This window comes from Dromiciops gliroides, chromosome 3 (assembly GCF_019393635.1).
Source record: "Dromiciops gliroides isolate mDroGli1 chromosome 3, mDroGli1.pri, whole genome shotgun sequence".
Classification (NCBI taxonomy): Eukaryota; Metazoa; Chordata; class Mammalia; order Microbiotheria; family Microbiotheriidae; genus Dromiciops; species Dromiciops gliroides.
This window is the reverse complement of record NC_057863.1, coordinates 47,829,231-47,848,702: the sequence shown is the minus strand read 5'-3', so window position 1 is coordinate 47,848,702 and position 19,472 is coordinate 47,829,231. Positions and strand designations below refer to the sequence as shown.

At 39.2% G+C, this 19,472-nt stretch overlaps 1 protein-coding gene across 1 annotated transcript in view; it reads right to left on the bottom strand.

Moving 5' to 3' along the window:
- Nucleotides 1-19,472, bottom strand: part of LOC122749450 (ceruloplasmin-like) — a 54,475-nt gene that overhangs the window by 7,937 nt on the left and 27,066 nt on the right. Inside the window, exons 10-17 of the mRNA XM_043995827.1 lie at nt 18,270-18,420; nt 15,654-15,866; nt 12,689-12,893; nt 11,371-11,513; nt 6,185-6,313; nt 4,836-4,942; nt 3,029-3,245; nt 714-853 (exon numbers count right to left, since the gene is read on the bottom strand). Coding sequence (XP_043851762.1) covers nt 714-853; nt 3,029-3,245; nt 4,836-4,942; nt 6,185-6,313; nt 11,371-11,513; nt 12,689-12,893; nt 15,654-15,866; nt 18,270-18,420 — 1,305 coding nt within the window. The remainder of the gene's footprint in view (nt 1-713; nt 854-3,028; nt 3,246-4,835; nt 4,943-6,184; nt 6,314-11,370; nt 11,514-12,688; nt 12,894-15,653; nt 15,867-18,269; nt 18,421-19,472) is intronic.

Here is a 19,472-nt window from a genome sequence, read left to right as displayed (position 1 = left end):
TGACCCTGGGCAAGTCACTTAACCCCCATTGCCCCACAAAACAAAAACAAAAACAAACAAAAAAAACCTAAAGAGGACCTGGGTTCAAATCCTACATCTAACACTCATTACCTAAATGACTGTGGGAAAGTCAATTAAGCTCCTTGAGCCCCACTTTCTTCATCTGTAAAATGAGGGGGTCTGGATAGTGACATATGCCTGTAATCCCTGCTACTGGGGAGGTTGAGAAAACTAGTGGATTGCTTGAGCTCTGGAGCTCTGAGTTGCAAGAGAGTTGAAGCCAATTGGGTATGTGCAGCAAGGGTAGCACCAATATGGCGAATGCCGTGGAGCCAGAGGACAGACACCAGTCTGCCTAGGGAAAGAAAGGTGAATCAGCCCAGCTACAAATGGAGCAAAGCTTCCATGATGCTTATGATTCAGGGGACTGTGAATGGTTACTTCTTTTCCAGTCTGGGATGGATAGGAGGACTCAGTGTCTAATAAATAAATTAATTAAGAAAAATTGAATGAATGAATGAACAAATGAGTGAACGAATGAATGAATGAATGAATGAATAAATGAAATAACAGGAATTGGACTAGATGACCTTTGAGGTCTCTTCCTGATTCAGAGCTTTGATCCGATGTGTTATTTCACAATTCCACAGAAGCCCATCAGTGAATTCACAAAGTGCCAGAGAAAACTAATCTGTGGCAGGCCAGGTGTGTACCTTATATTTGAAGCTGTGGCCATGGAAGTGAACAGTGTGGATGTCGAAATTACTCCCCAAGCCAATCAAATACCAGTTCACTGTGTCTCCAACATGCATTATCAGACCTTGGTTGTTTCCATTAAGTCGTCCGTTAATTGCTGAGAGACAAAAAACCACCATCAGATATATTTTAAAAACAAGGATTTTAAATGATAGGATATTTCCTAAATACAGCAAATGACTCAGGAGTAATAAAGATTCTAAAGCTGGATAACTAATCCTTCTAAAACAATCAACCCATTCATTTTTTTTAAGCCTCTACTACTAGAGAAGAAAGCAAAACAGAACCCCTTTTAGCATTACCTGTTGAACTTTTATTTTTTATTTTAAAAAAAACTCACCTATATTCTCTATTCACTACATAAGGCTTTGTAAGATTTCAGTAGCTAAGTAACTGCTGGTGTGGGAATTTTCTCTAGTAATACAGATCACAATTTGTCTGAGGCTAGGAAGTGTGTGTCACATACACACATACACATGACATGAAAGGAGAACACCAACAATTGGGTGGGGCAGGGAGATGGTCAGTAAAGGAAAAACCACAAGGATCAAGGATGGCCTCGTGGAGAAGATGGCACTGTAGCCAAGCTTCAAGGGAAGTAAGGTATTCCAAGAGACAGAAGTGAGGAGAAAGCACATTCCAGGCATGGAACTGAGTTAGTTCAAAGGCACAAGGGTAGGATAGGGAATATTATCTAAGGGGAAAAGCAAGTAGGACAGTTTGGTGATAACATGGAGTCTGTGAGTAGGAGTGATGTGAAATCAGTATGGGGAAATAAGATTTAAGATACTAAACGTAGGAGATGTAGTTTGTTCTATCTGTCTGTCTGTTTCTTTCTATTTCTACCTATCTACTTATCTGTTTATCTGCCTATCTATTTTTCTCTGTCTATCTATCCATCTATCATCCATCTATCTATCCATCCATCCATCCATCTATCCATCCATCTATCTATCTATCTATCTATCTATCTATCTATCTATCTATCCATCTATCATCTATCTATCCATCCATCCATCTATCTATCTATCTATCTATCTATCTATCTATCTATCCATCCATCCATCCATCCATCCATCCATCCATCTATCTATCTATCTATCTATCTATCTATCCATCTATCATCTATCTATCCATCCATCCATCCATCTATCTATCTATCTATCTATCTATCTATCTATCTATCTATCTATCTATCTATCATCTATCTATCCATCCATCCATCCATCCATCCATCCATCCATCCATCTATCTATCTATCTATCCATCTATCATCTATATATCCATCCATCCATCTATCTATCTATCTATCTATCTATCTATCTATCTATCTATCTATCTATCACCTAATTGTCTGTCTGTCTCTCTGAGATGCAAGGTGATCTGGGAGACAGAGAACTGACCTTGGGGTCAGGAAGGCCCTCAGCATCTGGTTGGTCTCTGACCTACACTGGCAGTATGACTATGGGCCTCTCAGTGCCTCTAAGCAACCCTCTAGATAAGTTGCCAAATTGTATCAGTGGTGGGAGTTTCCTTCTCTGAGAGTTCTCTATATTGATTAAAAACCCAGGTCTTTGTGCATTTAAACATTTATGTGTATACATGTATTGACATACTCAACAAGTAATCAGGAACCAAGGAGAATTTTCAGTTTCCATTTATATTGTTGACCTGTAATGTTAACATCTGTTATTAGGTAACACAGTTTCTGATGTATAAAGCTGGCAACCTTTTGGCCTATGTTTCTGAGATAAAATATTTTGCATACATGACTGAATTTCTCCATGTGTGAATATATATGTATATTTAATTTTCCATATATATGTTTGTTTACACATACACACACACATATATATATATACATATACACATGTATGTATATACAAATATAAAATCTTTTAGCGATTTCAAAATAAGATTAGAATGCCAGGATTAGAAGGCAATTCCAACTAAAATGAAATATGTTTAGTTCAATTTTCAGTTTATAATCTTAACTTTTAAAATAGCTCAAAGTTGTAACTAATGAATGTTTCCTCATTCCTAGTTGGGTTATTCCATCCAAGGACCCCAGCATATTCCCTGCTGAAAGGAGCTGGCCCACCTATTAAGCTGGATGATTGTATGAGGAAGGAAATGAGGTTCCGTGTTTGTAGTTCTATTTTTATAGAAAGATCTTTTGATTTTCTGTGTTTCTGGATCCTTAGTCTCCCTTTGTAAAGCAAACCCGAAGTTGACTATTATTGACTTGATCAGCTGTGAGATGCAGTATTACCATGCATTTGGTTGCTTATAATAAAAACTGGATCATCTTTTTTGACTTTCTCTGGATGTGGAGAATACTTTCTGATGTTTTCATCGAAGTACCAGGATAGATTCTCATCAAAAATCATAAAAAAAAGAAACAGGTCAAGAACATGGCTGGCAGCAGGTTTCTCGGTGACATTTCGGTGACAGATGACCAAAGGTCCAACTAATCCACTGTAAAGATCCTGAAAACACAAATAAGATCCAGATGCTGAGTTACAGGCTATGGTAGCAACCAACTGTGATAGTCAAATTTTGCTGACGTTAAGAGGGCAGTTAGGTGGTACAGTGGATAAAAAACTGGGGGCCGGGGCAGCTAGGTGGCGCAGTGGATAAAGTACCGGCCCTGGATTCAGAAGGACTTGAGTTCAAAGCCGGCCTCAGACACTTGACACTTACTAGCTGTGTGACCTTGGGCAAGTCACTTAACCCCAATTGCCTCACTAAAAAACAAAAACAAAACAAAAAAAAAAAAACTGGGGGCCTCTAGTGAGGAAGACCTGAGTTCAACTCTCTTCCTCCCTCATTCCGCCCCCCCAACCCCTAGGACTATCTATATAACTTTGGGTAAGTTGGTTAACCTCTGCCTGCCTCAGTTTCCTCTTTTGTAAAGTGGGTATACTAATAGCACCTTCCTGATGGGGTTATTGTGAGAATCAAATGAAAATAATATTTGTAAAACACTTAGCACAGTGCCTGGCCCATGGCAGGCATTTAATGAAGGCTTGTTTCCTTCCTTCCAATGACATAAAAAGAAATCTAATTAGATTTAGCTGAGTAACAATGCATATATATATATATATATATATATATATATATATATATATATATATATATATATATATATATATATATATATATATATATATATATATATATATATATATATATATATATATATAACATTTACAATTCTCTAGCTGAAGGAGAAGAATGAAATGTGAAGACATCTTAGACAGTAAAATTGAAAAGAGAATTAGACTTTTCCCATTAGACACATCCTTTCATGGGATCAACTTAATTCTGAGATTTTGAATTAATTCAATTTCTCACTCAATTAATAAGCATGTATTAAAAACCTACTGTGTGTCAGGTACTTGGGATAAAAAAGATGGAACGGTCTCTGTCCCCAGGATGTTTACATTTTATGGATTCTTGGTAATCATCGGATGATCATTCTCTCTTGGAAAAACACAAGACTTTTTGGTTCTATTTAAAAGAGGAGATGAGAGTGGTTTGTTTCCAACCAGGCTGGATATTTAGTGGTGATTCATGGACCTAGTCCCATTGTCAATCAGTATGGAAGCTTTGACCTGTCTCGTTTCTAACTGGGCTGGTTTGTTCTTGCTCCTGGAGACTCCAAGTTCTAAGGGAGTCTGTCATACTAGTATCACATGTAGTGAGCACACATGATGTACCCTACTGCATCTCAGAGCTCCTCAAGTGATCCACCAGCCTCAGCCTTCTCTCTCTCTCTCTCTCTCTTTTTCTTTTGGCAGGACAATGAGAGTTAAGTGACTTGCCCAAGGTCACACAGCTAGTAAATGTCAAGTGTCTGAGGCCAGATTTGAACTCAGGTCCTCCTGAATCCAGGGCCAGTGCTTTATCCACTGCGCCCCCTAAGCCTTCTCAATAGCTGAGATTACAGGCATGGGGCAACACACCTTGTTTTGACAAGATTAAAACAAAATCCACCACACTTTCCTTGTATTATGTGTCTGTCTATATTTCTAAAAAAAAAACTCATGAAAATAGTTATGTGATGGACGGCTTACCTTAACTGGATCCACAGTTGAATAGTAAACCCAGGGTATGCAAGCAGAGTCATTTTGAGTAGGTCCAGACCTTTCAGGAATCTTCCACTTATATACTCTTATTTCCCCTGTTGAGGCAAATATACTCTATTTACTTAGTTTCAATTCAGTAACTATTGATTGAGTGCCTACAATAGAATTAATTTCTTGGAATGTTTTCCCTTCTCACCTCTACCTCATACAATTCTTTTCCTTCAAACCACAGTTCGATCACCACTTTCTACACGAATCCTTTCCTGATTCCCCTGACTACTAGTATTCTTCCTTACAAACTACCTTGTCGTTAATCACTTTGTATTTATCTTCTTCCTCACCTACCACTCAATTTTTGACATCTTGGAAGACTAATACAGAAATCTCTTTGCAAATCTTTTTTTTTTTTTTTCAGGGCAATGAGGGTTAAGTGACTTGCCCAGGGTCACACAGCTAGTAAGTGTCAAGTGTCTGAGGCCGGATTTGAACTCAGGTCCTCCTGAATCCAGGGCTGGTGCTCTATCCACTGCACCACCCAGCTGCCCCGCAAATCTAATTATAGGTAGATGCAAATTTGCAAAGCATTTAAAAAACTTCCATCCAAACATCATTTCTAACCTTTACTTCCCCCAAATTCTCTGAACAAGGTAGGTATCTTTCTTGAGAATGTTTTACATTAACAGAGGTGTGAGTTATATGTGTGTGTGTGTGTGTGTGTGTGTGTGTGTGTGTGTGTTCAATTTCCTAACCTAAGGTTAGGAACATTTGAATTCTAATCTTGCCTCAGATGCTTACTAGCTATGTGACTCTGGGCAAATCACTTACCCACTTCAAATGAAGCACTTAACCTCGTGAAGATAAAAAGAGACAATATTCATAAAATGCTTTGCAAACCCTAAAACAATATACAAATGCTAGCCATTATTATTATTTATTATTATTAGTAATCATTATTATTAATTAATTATTAATGTTCATCTGACCTTCATATTGTAAGATTTTGTAGGGTATAATACTCATCATAAATCATCCCATGTCTTGCCTCAACTAAGATTCTATTGCACATCACACTGTGCAGGCAACCCTGGGTTCTCAAAGAATTTTAAGGTAAATACAAACTGTGGCAGATTTTCACACACTGGAAAGGTTCAAGAATGGGCTTGTTGATGGGCCAGACTATATTAAAGAGGTCCATTAACAGAGGAACCAAAGACCAAAAGAGACTCTCAGAGTCTCTTTTTGCTAGAAAGGAGTCTTTACACAGAAGAAATCACAGCCCCCTTAAGCATTCAAGAAATATACCTTATCCTAGATGACTTCTCTCCCCAAACAGTTACCTGGTTTTGTTGGAGTAACAGTATAATAATCTGTTTTCACTCCATGAGCATGCATAGAATAAGACCTGCTGGCCATGTTTTTAAAGACAATTCTAAGTCTATCTCCAACGCTTGCTCGAATTATTGGACCTAGTAAGAGTAAACAGAAAAATAGATTGGTGTTTGTTATTTCACTTAAAGTAGAAATATTGTTATCTACCCTCCCAAACATAAGTGTAGCAATTTTCATCAATTATCTTTTTTTTTCCCTTTTTTCCAGGCAATGAGGATTAAGTGACTTGACCATGGTCACACAACTAGTATCAAGTGTCTGAGGCTGAATTTGAACTCAGGTCCTCCTAAATCCAGGGCCAGTGCTTTATCTACTGGGCCACCTAGCTGCCCCCATCAATTATCTTTTGTTGTTGTTGTTGTTGTTTTTTGTTTTTGTGGGGCAATTTTCATCAATTATCTTTTATTTTTCCTTTTTTCTGGGCAATGAGGATTAAGTGACTTGCCCAGGGTCACACAGCTAGTAAGTGTCAAGTGTCTGAGGCTGAATATGAATTCAGGTGCTCCTGAATCCAGGGCTGGTGCCTTATCCACTGTGCCACCTAGTTGCCCCCATCAATTATCTTTTTATTTTACTGTAGCACCTTTGGTTACTGCAAGCCTCCCCTTCCCCCTCACAAAGTGAATTCCCCCCCTCAAAAGTCTAACCCAGTACTAAAAGCAAATGTCTTATTGTTACTTTTCTTAATATGCATTTTATTAAATGTCCATATGAACTAATTGTGTACTCTGGCTGATAAATAAAAGCAAGCACATTGTGGGGTGGCTTATGAACTATGGTTTTTGTGCCAGTGCAGAATCACACAGTACCTTTAAGTTTCTGTAGCCTTGTCAAAGGCACCTACTCTATGAAGCTTTTTTTTTTCCTGGGATGGGGTGAGTGCCCTTGGTTTCAGCTTCCTCACATTGTATTAAAAAATGTTTTGTAGGGGGCAGCTAGGTGGCACAGTGGATAAAGCACTGTCCCTGGATTCAGGAGGACCTGAGTTTAAATCCGGCCTCAGACACTTGACACTTACTAGCTGTGTGACCCTGGGCAAGTCACTTAACCCTTGTTGTCCCACCAGAAAAAAAAAATGTTTTGTACAAAGTACGGAGATTTGGGGGTAAGAGGACTGGGGAGTTTGGATGGGAACTGTAAGTCTACCAAAATCAATGCAGCAAATAAGGAGCTCATTGTCGGTTGATGAAGCATGGCTTTCAGCTGCTTTCAAGACTTGGCTGACCTAGATTCCAGGACGCCATCTTTAGGACAATGGCCTCTGTAAGAACTGTTTGATACATTAGATTACAGCATTCCTGGGAGTTAAAAACCTGAGCCAGCTCTTTTCTCTTTTCTTTCCTAATCAACCAAATAAAAATCTCATGGTAAGAGGCCAAAGTAGAGGAGGAAAGAACAATATTTTTTTTTTCTTGACCTTCCCCTTCTATCAAAAATGTGATAAGCTACAATTGCTGATGAACAGAATTCCCATCACAGTCCTCAAAAGACAGGGTGGTTTAGCAGGACAAATTGAAGGATTTGAAGTCAGGGACTTTAGCTCTGAAACTTGGCCCTGACATTCGGGATTATGAATTTAGAGTTAGAAGGAACTTTAGCCATTACCTATTCCAATCTTCTAGTTTTACAGATAAGGAAACTGGCCTATGAAGGTGACATGACTTGTCCTAGGTCACAGATAATAAATACCAACACCCAGGACCTCTGATTCTCAAATAAATATTCTTACAAGCTGCGTGACCATGAGGAAATCAATTAACCTCTCTGAGTGGCACTTTTTCTATCTGTTTCTTAAGATTGTTGTGGGGGGGGCGGCTAGGTGGCGCAGTGGATAAAGCACCGGCCCTGGAGTCAGGAGTACCTGAGTTCAAATCCGGCCTCAGACACTTAACACTTACTAGCTGTGTGACCCTGGGCAAGTCACTTAACCCCAATTGCCTCACTAAAAAAAAAAAAAAAAAGATTGTTGTAGGGGAAATATTTTTGTTTTGGTGACATGGCATAGTACCAGTCTTGTGAGAGAGTCACAAAGATATTTTTCAAACCTGACCTCTGAAACTTATTAGCTGTTAAGTCTTAGTTTCCCCATCTGTAAAGTGGTTACAACTTGTGATACCTCCATGAGAGGATTCTGGTGAGACTTTAATGAAATGATGTCTTTCAAACACATTGCAAGCTTGAACACGCTGTATGTGGCAATCGTTATTGATCATTCTATGTTCTCTCTCTTGCTTACCAAGAACTCTGTGGTTAAAGCTTGCCATAGAATATGGTTCTGGGTAACTCTTGGCTAGATCTGGTGTATCTGGCTAGGAATATTGAGACAAAATGGTTTCAGGGAAGACTGGACACTAAATGAATAAGGCCTGTCCCTACATTAGCACAGAATTTATGCTCTAGAGCCAGTAGTTCTCTGTGTAGGGTCTTTAAGTAAGCTAAGGCAAAATTCATAGAATGCTGGTCTTAGAGTCAAGAAAGCTCGAGTTGGAATCCTGCCTGAGACACTGACTAGTCGTATGACTCCGGACAAGTCACTTGATCTCTGTCTGCCTCAGTTTCCTCACCTGTAAAATGAGGATGATGGTACCACCTACCTCTTTTGGTTCTTACAAGGATTAAATGAGATAATATATAAAAAATGTTTTGCAGCATTAAAATGCTATAGAAAAGTTAGCTGTTACTATTTTTTTCCTGACCCCCAACTTCTAGTTCCTTCTTTTCTGAAGTACCATATAATTTAACCAGATGTATATATTTGTATTTATTTACTTTGTATGTATGATGCATATGTTTTTCCTTTTCTTTTTTTGCTATAAATATGATACATATATTTTCATGTATACTTATCACCTTCATTAGAATGCAAACTCTGTGGTTTTTGTTTTGTTTTGTTTTGTTTTTAGTGAGGCAATTGGGGTTAAGTGACTTGCCCAGGGTCACACAGCTAGTAAGTGTTAAGTGTCTGAGGCCGGATTTGAACTCAGGTACTCCTGACTCCAGGGACAGTGCTCTATCCACTACGCCACCTAGCTGCCCCAGAATGCAAACTCTTTGTGAATGGGGAGTGTTCATTCTAAGTACTTATGTCCTCAGTACTCTTAACAAATACTTGCTAATTGATTAATTGATTAGTACTTTTAAATTTCAGTAAAACTTTCCTTGACATTTTCTCTGGTCCTTTCCATAAGAGGACTACTCTGTTACCCATCCTAGGCATCCTATTGTTTTTGAGGCATAAAGTAATGTAACAATCTTTTTCTTTTTTTTTTGGTGGGGCAATGAGGGTTAAGTGACTTGCCCAGGGTCACACAGCTAGTGTCAAGTGTCTGAGACTGGATTTGAATTCAGGTCCTCCTGAATTCAGGGCCAATGCTTTATCCACTGCGCCACCTAGCTGCCCCCATAATATAACAATCTTAAGGAACTATAAAGTCTAGAAGGATATTGGGTTATATCATTCAAACTATCATGAAAATTAACAAATATTATAATTTTTGAAGCCAAGTAAAATAAGACAAAATAAAAGGAAATAAATATGTAGGTATTCCTAAGAATGCTTGCTTTAAGATGATAAGGAGGGTGAGATAATCTAATATCTAGCCCCCAATCACTAGTTAATTCTCCAAGTTTCCTTCTTTATATGGGGTTTGAGGACCTCCCAAATTTAGGGAAACCTTCTCTGATTACAAGGATGACAAAGAGGAGAACTGGAAGAGCAGATGAGGAAACCAAAGGAGTAACATCCCCTTTAAAAAGAAAATGTATCAGTGTATCATGCAATCAACTGAGGATTCCTAACCTTGAAATGGGCTCCAACATAAACCTGTAAATGTTCAAAGGTGATGGATGATCACATAAGAAGCTGCTCCTAGGTTTTGTGTCTGTGTAATCCAGGATGTTGTAGGAAGAAGGGCATCCTTGGATAAAAAGTTGTGCTACTGGAAGCAGCTAAGTGATGCAGTGGGTAAAGCACTGGCCCTGGATTCAGGTGGATCTGAATTCAAATCCAGCCTCAGACACTTGACACTTACTAGCTGTGTGACCCTGGGCAAGTCACTTAGCCCTCATTGCCCCCCCCCCAAAGAAGTTGTGATACCATCCTCTAAGTTAAGATTGATTTAAAAAAAATTATACCTAAGCTGCATTTTAAAGATTTCTTTCAGTCTTAAAATCTTAGCCCCAGAAGAAATAGTGAATAGCAGCTGCAAAGAGGCAAATTAAGACTTGGTGTTAGGAACCCTCCCCTCCATACCAAAAATGCATATCATATATGAACATTAGTATATGAAACTAGAAATGTCTGTAGTAATCTAACCTGCTTTAAAAATAGTAGATATAAATAACAAAATACAAATATATATAAACAAAATTTTTAAAAATATATAATAAAAATATAATAAATTCAACATGTTATTTTCAAAGCTATTCTGTTCCTTCCTTCCTCCCTCCCTTCCTCCATTCTTTCTTTCTTGGCAAACAGGGTTAAATGATTTGCCCAGGGTCACGCAGCTAGTAAGTATTTGATTTGAACTCAAAATCAAATTTGAAGCCAGATTTGAACTCAGTTCCAACCGACTGACCAGTGCTCTCTCCACTGCACCCTCTAGCTACCCCTGTTGAGTTATATTTTAATGAACAATAGGGAGATACTGCTTAGAGAGAAGTCCTTCTCCCTCCCCCAGTTCCAGTTTCCTAACTTGTAAAATTAAGGGAATGGACTAGGTGATGCTGAAGGCCCCTTCAAGTTCTAGGTTCTGCAATTCCTATGATTTTAGTATCTTGAGATCAAGGCTTTGCAGCTTGTTCTCAAGAGGGTGACCAATGATGGTTTGGCTTGGAATCACATAGAAAACAAAACTACGTAGTTCAAGGCCATATTTAGTCCTCAGAAGCTTGAGCTAGTTAACCACACTGGAACTAAATTATAAAACTATCTTCAGAGTCCATTCCATGGGGTGGCTGTATTGTGACAACATCTATAATAAAGCTCTGATTCATTGGACAATGTTAATTCAACTGTCTAGATTGGTTTGGGGCTCTTCTTCAGTAGAACCTCTTCTGGTGTCAAAGAAAAGAAAGAAAAAATCTGAACCAGGTCATATAGAACAACCGGCCAAATCGCACAGTTCAGTACCTAGGATATCCAGATGTTTGGTTTCTTCTGTTCTTGGCTTTGGAGTCTTGAAGGAGCTATCAGTGAACTCAGAGAAAACAACTTTCTTGTATTTTGAACCAAGAAACCAACCATTGCTTTTATCCACAAATATATTTGTCCCACTGAAACACATACACACATAGATACAGACACAGACACAAATTTAAAGCTTAGTTCACCGAATCATTTAAAATGGGCAAAGTGCTCAAGTTAAAACTTTCATGAAAATAACATTATTCATTCAATTCTATAGGGAATAAAGATGCTATCTTAAGGAGTGGTTGTTTCCACCCCCATAGTCCTATCCTCCATTTGGAAAAAGAATATTGGACTTTCTGACCTTTTGTTCTGAAATGTATTTTCAGGAATGAGCAAGCTGGTTTACCAGTTTTCCCTGTACATGGGCTTCATCTTCTGCTACCCTCCTAGGCTCTGCCTTTTAGAATCCCTCTCTTCACTCAAAGCCAAATTAATGTTGGCAAATAAGAATTAAACAGTGCAGCAGAAGTGAAGGCCTTTATGCCAAGAGGTTTGATAGTTTATATATTTATATAATCATTAAACAGTGAGAGTGAGGAGAAAGGTGGATAGAGACAGTCAGATGGATACACAGGGAGAAAAAGAGACAAACAGAAGAAAGAAAAGAAAGGAGGGGGAGAGATATGGGGGGAAAGAGAGACTGACAGAGACAGAGAGAGGAACAGGAAGGAGGGAGAAAGATGTGGAAAGGGAGAGAAACAGACAGGGAGGGATTGAGGGAGACAGAAAGACAAAGAGCCAGACAGAAAGGGTAAGAGAAAGGAGGGAGGGGGAGAGAGAGAGGGAGAAACAGACAGAGAGACAAAGAGACAGAAAGAGAGAGGAAAAGAAAAGAGAGAAGGAGATGGGGAGAGGGAGAGAGGAAGGAGGGAGAAAGGAAGAGACAGAGACAGAGAGAGTCAAAGAAACAAAGAGAAAGAAAGAGAGGAAAAGAAAGGAGGGAGAGAGATGTGGGGTGGGAAGAGGGGAGGGAGTGAAAGACAAGAGATCTCCATAATCAAAGCTTGTGGAGATTTTAAATCAGAGGACAGTTCAAACTGAATTAAATTGAATGTATCTTCCTATAGGCTGTAAACTCCTTTTTAGACCCCACCCCCACCCCCACCCCAGGCCTGGCACATTGTTTCATAAATGATAGTCGGATTGAATAGGAACACATAGATACATGTCACTGAAAGGAAGAAGAAAGCTATGATGAGACGTATTTGTTTACAGTTAGAGGTTGGGTTCCGCCCCGCCCCCCCTCCAATCCCTTTACTTTTTTCCTTGTAAATGATGCATTTCCTTTTCCCACTTCCTACTGGGAGAATAATTCCATTCCAGTTCCACAGCTGCGATGTAGTAAACCTTCTCCCGATAGACTGTGTTGTCATGAAAAGCCTTGTTGCATCGGTTCACTCGGTATTTATGTTTCATACCTCCTGCATAGTGGTCCGTTGTGAGACAAACAACATCGAATTCCCCTAGGAAGGTGAAGAAGAAAAATATTTTGAAGGTTTTATATTGGTGGATTTATTAGACCCGCCATTCTTATATGAACCTATTCAAAAGATATAAACAGAATGTAAGAGCCAATAGAATGCAGGCTTCTTGAGGTCAGGGCTGTTTGGGTTTTGCCTTCATATCTCCATTCCCTAATCCTGCGCCTTATTCATAGCGGGGACTCACTGGGTGCTCCTTGAATTGAATATATAAAACCAAAAATAGAATGAAGTAATAAGTCCTTTCCATTAAAAAACAAAGCAAAACAAACAAAAAATAAATACAATACAATACAATACAATAAAAAAACAAACAACAGCAACGACAAACCAAATCCTTACCAAGGCTCTAGCCACACAACAGTAAATCCCACTAAAAGACAAGAGATCTTAATCCTTTTAACTCTCCCCCTATGCCCAGGCTAAGGTGTTTATAGATATTACATTTATATAGGTTATGCATAGACGCGTGTTTCAGTCTGTGCTTTAGGAGATGTTGTGTTTTCTAATTCAACAAAAAATTTTAATCTTGATAGAGAGTGAAAAGATTTGGAGAAATAAAAGGGGAGATTTAGAAAAGAAATTTATATAGAATAGACTTTAGGAAAGAGAATGAAGAAAAGGGCCCTAGCTGGGCTTTTGTGGGTCATGAAAGAGTGGAGGAAATCTGACCAGGAACAGGAATTCTTACAGCCCAAAGTTTTGGAGGCAATGAAAGTGAATTTTAATTTTGAGGGTGTAGCCAGTACAGTAAAAAGGAAGCAAAGGAGGGAAGATTTGGTTATTGGAGATACACAATTATTTTTAGGAGGCTCTGGTGATGCAATTAAAAAAACAACAACCAACCAAACAAAAAAACAACAAGAGCATAGATTTCAAGTTGGAAGAGACCTTGGTGGCCTTCTTGTCATCTAATTCCTTCATTTTTTTTTTTTTTTTGGCAGGACAATGAGGGTTAAGTGACTTGCCTAGGGTCGCACAGCTAGTAAGTGTCAAGTGTTTTGAAGCCAGATTTGAACTTAAGTCCTCCTGAATCCAGGTCCGGTGCTTTATCCAGTGTGCCATTGAGCTGCCCCCACACATAATAATTATTACACACCACCTGCTTTTTAAAAATCTATTACAGAATTTAGCCAAATGGCTAATTTGTGTAGACCTACCCATAATGTCCTGCTGTTACCCATTCCCTAGTTGTTTTTTTTGTTTGTTTTTTTGTTTTGTTTTTTTGCGGGGCAATGGGGTTTGAGTGACTTGCCCAGCCAGGGTCACACAGCTAGTAAGTGTCAAGTGTCTGAGGCCGGATTCGAACTCAGGTACTCCTGAATCCAGGGCCGGTGCTTTATCCACCCATTCCCTAGTTGAAATAAATGCAGACCTTGGCCCACAGCACTACTCCTAAGAGATCTGGGGATATGCAGTGCTATGTATTTACCAGTAGGAAAGTGTTTTATAAATGTGTAATGATGATGGTGATGACACCAGGAGGGAGAAGAATTGCAGCTCGGCTTACTTGGTGGTGTATTAGAAAGGTGAGATTTGACAAGTGGGCACTGACAACAACTTTGAGGTTTGGACCATGTGGGGGATGTGTAGCAACTGACCCCAATTTGTTGTTGGACTGGATCTTGCCAAGGTGTGATGGGAAGATGAAGGGACACATGTGGGGAATAAGGGTAGGAAAGCAGAGGAAAACAAAAGCTGGGGAACGAGAGGCGAAAGCAAAAGGTCTGTAGAGGAGATCATTTTGAACGTTCCAGAATTGTTTAATTTCAAAAAAGTACAGACTCGTGGGAGGGCGCGGGTGAAAACAGAGCAGGACGGGCAGGGTCTGGATAAGGAGTGTTTGACACTGTTGGAAACAATGTCTATGCGGAATGAGATTCTAGATCTAGGTCTAGAAAAGATCTCAGAGGAAATCAAGTCCAACTCTTTCATTTGAGGAAACTGAAGCACGGGGACAAAGTACTTTGCCCACAGTCAAACAGATAATGTGAAGTCGGATTTGATCCCAGACCTTCAGACTCCAAATTCAGTGCTCTTTTGTACACCAGAGTACATGGATATGGAGACCCCAAGGAAGAGGAAGAGAGGAATCATAGAAACTCCAGAAAATTGTGCAGATTTATGGAAAATATTATACAAATTAACCCATAGAGGAAGAATATCAGAGTAACAGACTAATTTGCCAAACCTCCATTTGTGTCCTTTTGCTGTTGCTCACTGTAAAAGCATCTCTCCTTTGTCACTACCTGTGTGACTTTGAGCAAATCACTGAACCTTCTTTGTAAACTGAGGGACTTGGATGATGTGAGGGCTGCAAAAGTCTCTTCCAACTCAAAATCTATGACCTCTTTGTTTCCTTCCTTCCTTCCTTCCTTCCTTCCTTCCTTCCTTCCTTCCTTCCTTCCTTCCTTCCTTCCTTCCTTCCTTCCACCCTCCCTCCCTTCTTCCTTCCTTCCTTCCTTCCTTCCTTCTTTTCTTTTTTTTCTTTCTTTTTCCCTTCCCTTCCCTTCCCTTTACCTTTCCCCACCAAAGCCTCTTGAAAATAATGGTGTATCTTGGATACCCACATCTTCCCTTTGCTTCCTGTTTGTTCTCCTGCACAGACTACACTTCCAAATTACAATTAACTTTTTTTTTGTCTCCATAAACTTCTTGCTGTAAGAATTCTCAGTCCTGTACAAAGAGTATCTCCTAATGAATACATGAGAAAAATTTCAGAGTAAAAGATGAAATATTCACCTGGGGAATCTGCTGTCATATAGAGGGTCCGGGAGGTTTGTGGAAACACATTTATAGTGTCTCTCCTCTGTCCTAAAGAGACAAAAGTGTGTCCGGAAAAATATATCCCGTGGATATCTTCTTCTGACCCTACACTGAAGACGTGCCATGAAATCTTGTCACCTAGGCAAATATCCAGTCCTGGTAGATTTCCATACATGTATCCATTTATGGCTGGAAGAGTTATGGGAAAGGAAAGGAAAGGGTGTTGTTTATTATTCTTTTCACTAATATTTCAAAATATCAAAGGGCCTATATAACTCAGTAAGCAATCTTATGACAGTCACCATAGCCAAACATTTTATCTTATCATCATGGGGTTCTTGTACATGTTGGAGGTAAGAAAACTTGATTTTACTTCATAGAACCTACAGGTATCTTTCTCATCCAATCCACTCATTTACTGATGAGGAAGGTATTGCACGCTTTCACTTAAGCAGGGTTTCAATTCAGGTTTTCTGATGCTAGAGCCAGCACTTTTTTCTTGCAGTTGAAAAGTAGCTAGATTGGTCTTGGGGTGACGAATGCTTTGTCCCTGGGCCCGTATTGTTAACCCGTTGTGGTAGACTTTGAGACCCTTGGTTTCATCTCTAGGAAGAAGCCAAAGTTATCATGACAAGAGATTATCACCCCTGAGTATTTTCACTTGCAAATCTTAAATAATGAAGAACCTGACTCTCCTTGTTGTCACCTCTTTCCTTTAAGGGGCTGTAATGGCATGATGCTTTTACGTAACCGAGGCCCTAATTAATTAAGTTTCTCCCTCCCTTTGGGGGCAGGCAAAATGATAGAAAGTTTCCCAGAAATCTAATTGTTCACCTTTCATAATGAGAACAAAGTGGTATTTGTCCAAGATCAGAGTTGGGAAAATCTAAAAACACAATTATCCGCTATGAAACTTTGCCCCACAAATCATTAGAAAAATTAAAAACAGGCCTAGACTTGTGACTTTTTCTTCTGTTTTAACCACCAATTTCTACTCTTTCTCTCTGGCTTTTATATTTTTAAAATGCCATATGTATTGAAAAAAATAGCCTGGTAGTAGTCAATAACCCAGAATTAAGTCTCTAACTGCCTCAGCATATCTGAAACTTTTGAACATCTCAGAACTGTGGGCAGTTGAAAGGAATTTCAAGAGATCTGGTCCAATATTCTTCCTTCATGCAGGTGAGTGCATAACCCAGAGGTGGCCATCTGTTCTCTTAAAATAAGTTCTCGGGGCGGCTAGGTGGCGCAGTGGATAAAGCACCGGCCCTGGATTCAGGAGTTCCTGAGTTCAAATCCGGTCTCAGACACTTAACACTTACTAGCTGTGTGACCCTGGGCAAGTCACTTAACCCCATTGCCCGTGAAAATAAAATAAAATTTAATTAAAAAAAAAAAAAGAAAAAAAAAAAGTTCTCCTGGGGCAGCTAGGTGGTGCAGTGGATAGAGCACTGGCCTTGGATTCGGGAGTACCTGAGTTCAAATCTGGCCCCAGACACTTAACACTTATTAACTGTGTGACCCTGGGCAAGTCACTTAACCCTAATTGCCTCAGTTAAAAAAAAAAAAAAGTTCTCCTGCTAAATGATCCCCATGCTTTTCTTATGCTCAGTAACTGCTTATCAGCCAATAATTTATTTTTTCCTTCTTTTTTTCCCCCTTTTATTTATTTGAGCCAATTATTTCTTCAGGACATCTATTTAATTTCATTTCCAATCTTCTTCTTTCCTTATCCTAATTGAAAGGATGAAAACAGATGTACCACAATGCTCCCAATATGACTCATCAGTATTAGTATTGGGAAAATTATATTCAAATAAAATGGGGTGAAGAGGCTTGAGAAACTTCAGCGACTTTCTATTATTTCTACAACAAATCTCAAATATTTGGCATTTAAAGTCATACACGATCATCTCCAGCTTATCTTGACAGGTTTATTACACATTACCACACAATATTATATGAGCCAGAGAGGCGAAGTGGACCCTCTTCACCTACTGCATATTTTAGTCAAATAGCCCTTCTTATTCTTCCCTAAACTTGGAACTCCATCTCTTTCATCCAACCCTTTGCCTAGGCTGTTCCCCCATGCCTAGCATGCAGTTCCTTCTCATTTCGGTCTCTTAGAATTCCCAGCTTCCTTCGAGGCTCAGATCATGTGTCATCTCCCAAGGAAAGTCTTTTCCCAACCCACTTCACTGTGAATGTGCTTTCCATCTTGAATGTTCTCTTGAGTGCTACCCTAAAAGCCATCAGATATGACTTCTGATACATACTGGTTGTATCACTCTAGGCAAAGAGCTGAGCCCCACCCCCCTTCCCATGCTTCAGACAACTCTCTAACACTCTACAGGGACAATACTGGCTCTCCTTAGTGGAGAGAATGCCCTCACTTTGAATTTCTCCATACCATTGAAATCTCCTGTACATCCCTAACCCCAGCACCTAGCTCATTTTATAATAGATGCTCACTGGATTTAATTGGATTGTCTCTAACCCAATGCCTAAAGACCTTGAAAAGTGGACTTCAGGGAGAAGGACATTTATCCACTACTTTGTTCAATTAACCAATGAAATGAAATTCTTCCTTACAATACATTTTGTTAGATGCTTGGAAGTCTAGATCATTCTTATTCACTTTGCTGGGGGTTCCTGTAAATAGTCTAATATTTTCATCCAAGTACAGGCTTTCGTTCTCATCATATACTGTGGGCAGCAGGTAGAATTCCTTGTCTACACCTTTCTGTCGATGAAAAAAGAAAAGAAAACATGAGGCAACAAAGATCTTTCCCATGCACCCACTGGGTTTTCATGTGGACAAATCAAAGGGCAGAGTAATCTCAAAGAAGGGACTTTGAGATTCCTGATGAATCTGACTCCCTAATTCTCACTGTTAGAAGAATTGGACTAAAAAACGAACAGAGGGGGCAGCTAGGTGGCACAGTGGATAAAGCACTGGCCTTGGATTCAGGAGGACCTGAGTTCAAATCCAGCCTCAGACACTTGACACTGGCTGTGTGACCCTGGGCAAGTCACTTAACCCTCATTGCCCCACAAAACAAAACAAAAAACAAAAAACAAAAACAGAGCAGATCTTAGTTAAAATTTAAAAGAGGATTTATTATAGAATTAGGGTTGGAAGAGCATCTCCTTGAAGGGTGTGGTTCTTGATTTCTAAAGGAAAGATTCTATTGGCTCCCTGGAGGGCATTTGTCAGGAATTCACCAGGGTAGGGATTTCCTAGGTCTAAACACCTTCCAATAAAGCAAATAGCAACTCCTCTGTGACTTCATAGATAAATTTAAGGGAATTGCCTGAAGGATGTGGAGGCTAATAATAGACAAAGAAAATCATCTCCAAATTGCTATTTGCATTACATAATGAGAAAGAAAAGCCTATAAAGGGGCAGCTAGGTGGTGCAGTAGATAGAGCACTGGCCCAGGATTCAGGAGGACCTGAGTTCAAATCCGGATTCAGACACTTAACACTTATTAGCTGTGTGACCCTGGGCAAGTCACTTAACCCCAATTGCCTCACCAAAATAAATAAATAAATAAATACATAAATAAATAAATGAATGAATGAATGTATGAATGAATGAATAGATAAAAAGATAAATAAATAGATAGATGAATAAATAAATAAATAAAGGCCTATAAAGTTTCATTCATCTAAAATCCAAGAGGTCTAAAAAACAACAAAACCCCCACAGATTTCTCAGAGTGACGGTACCATATCTTTTCAACTTGGTTCTCCCAGTAACTCTCATAGCACCATGAACAAGTGGGCCAAAAA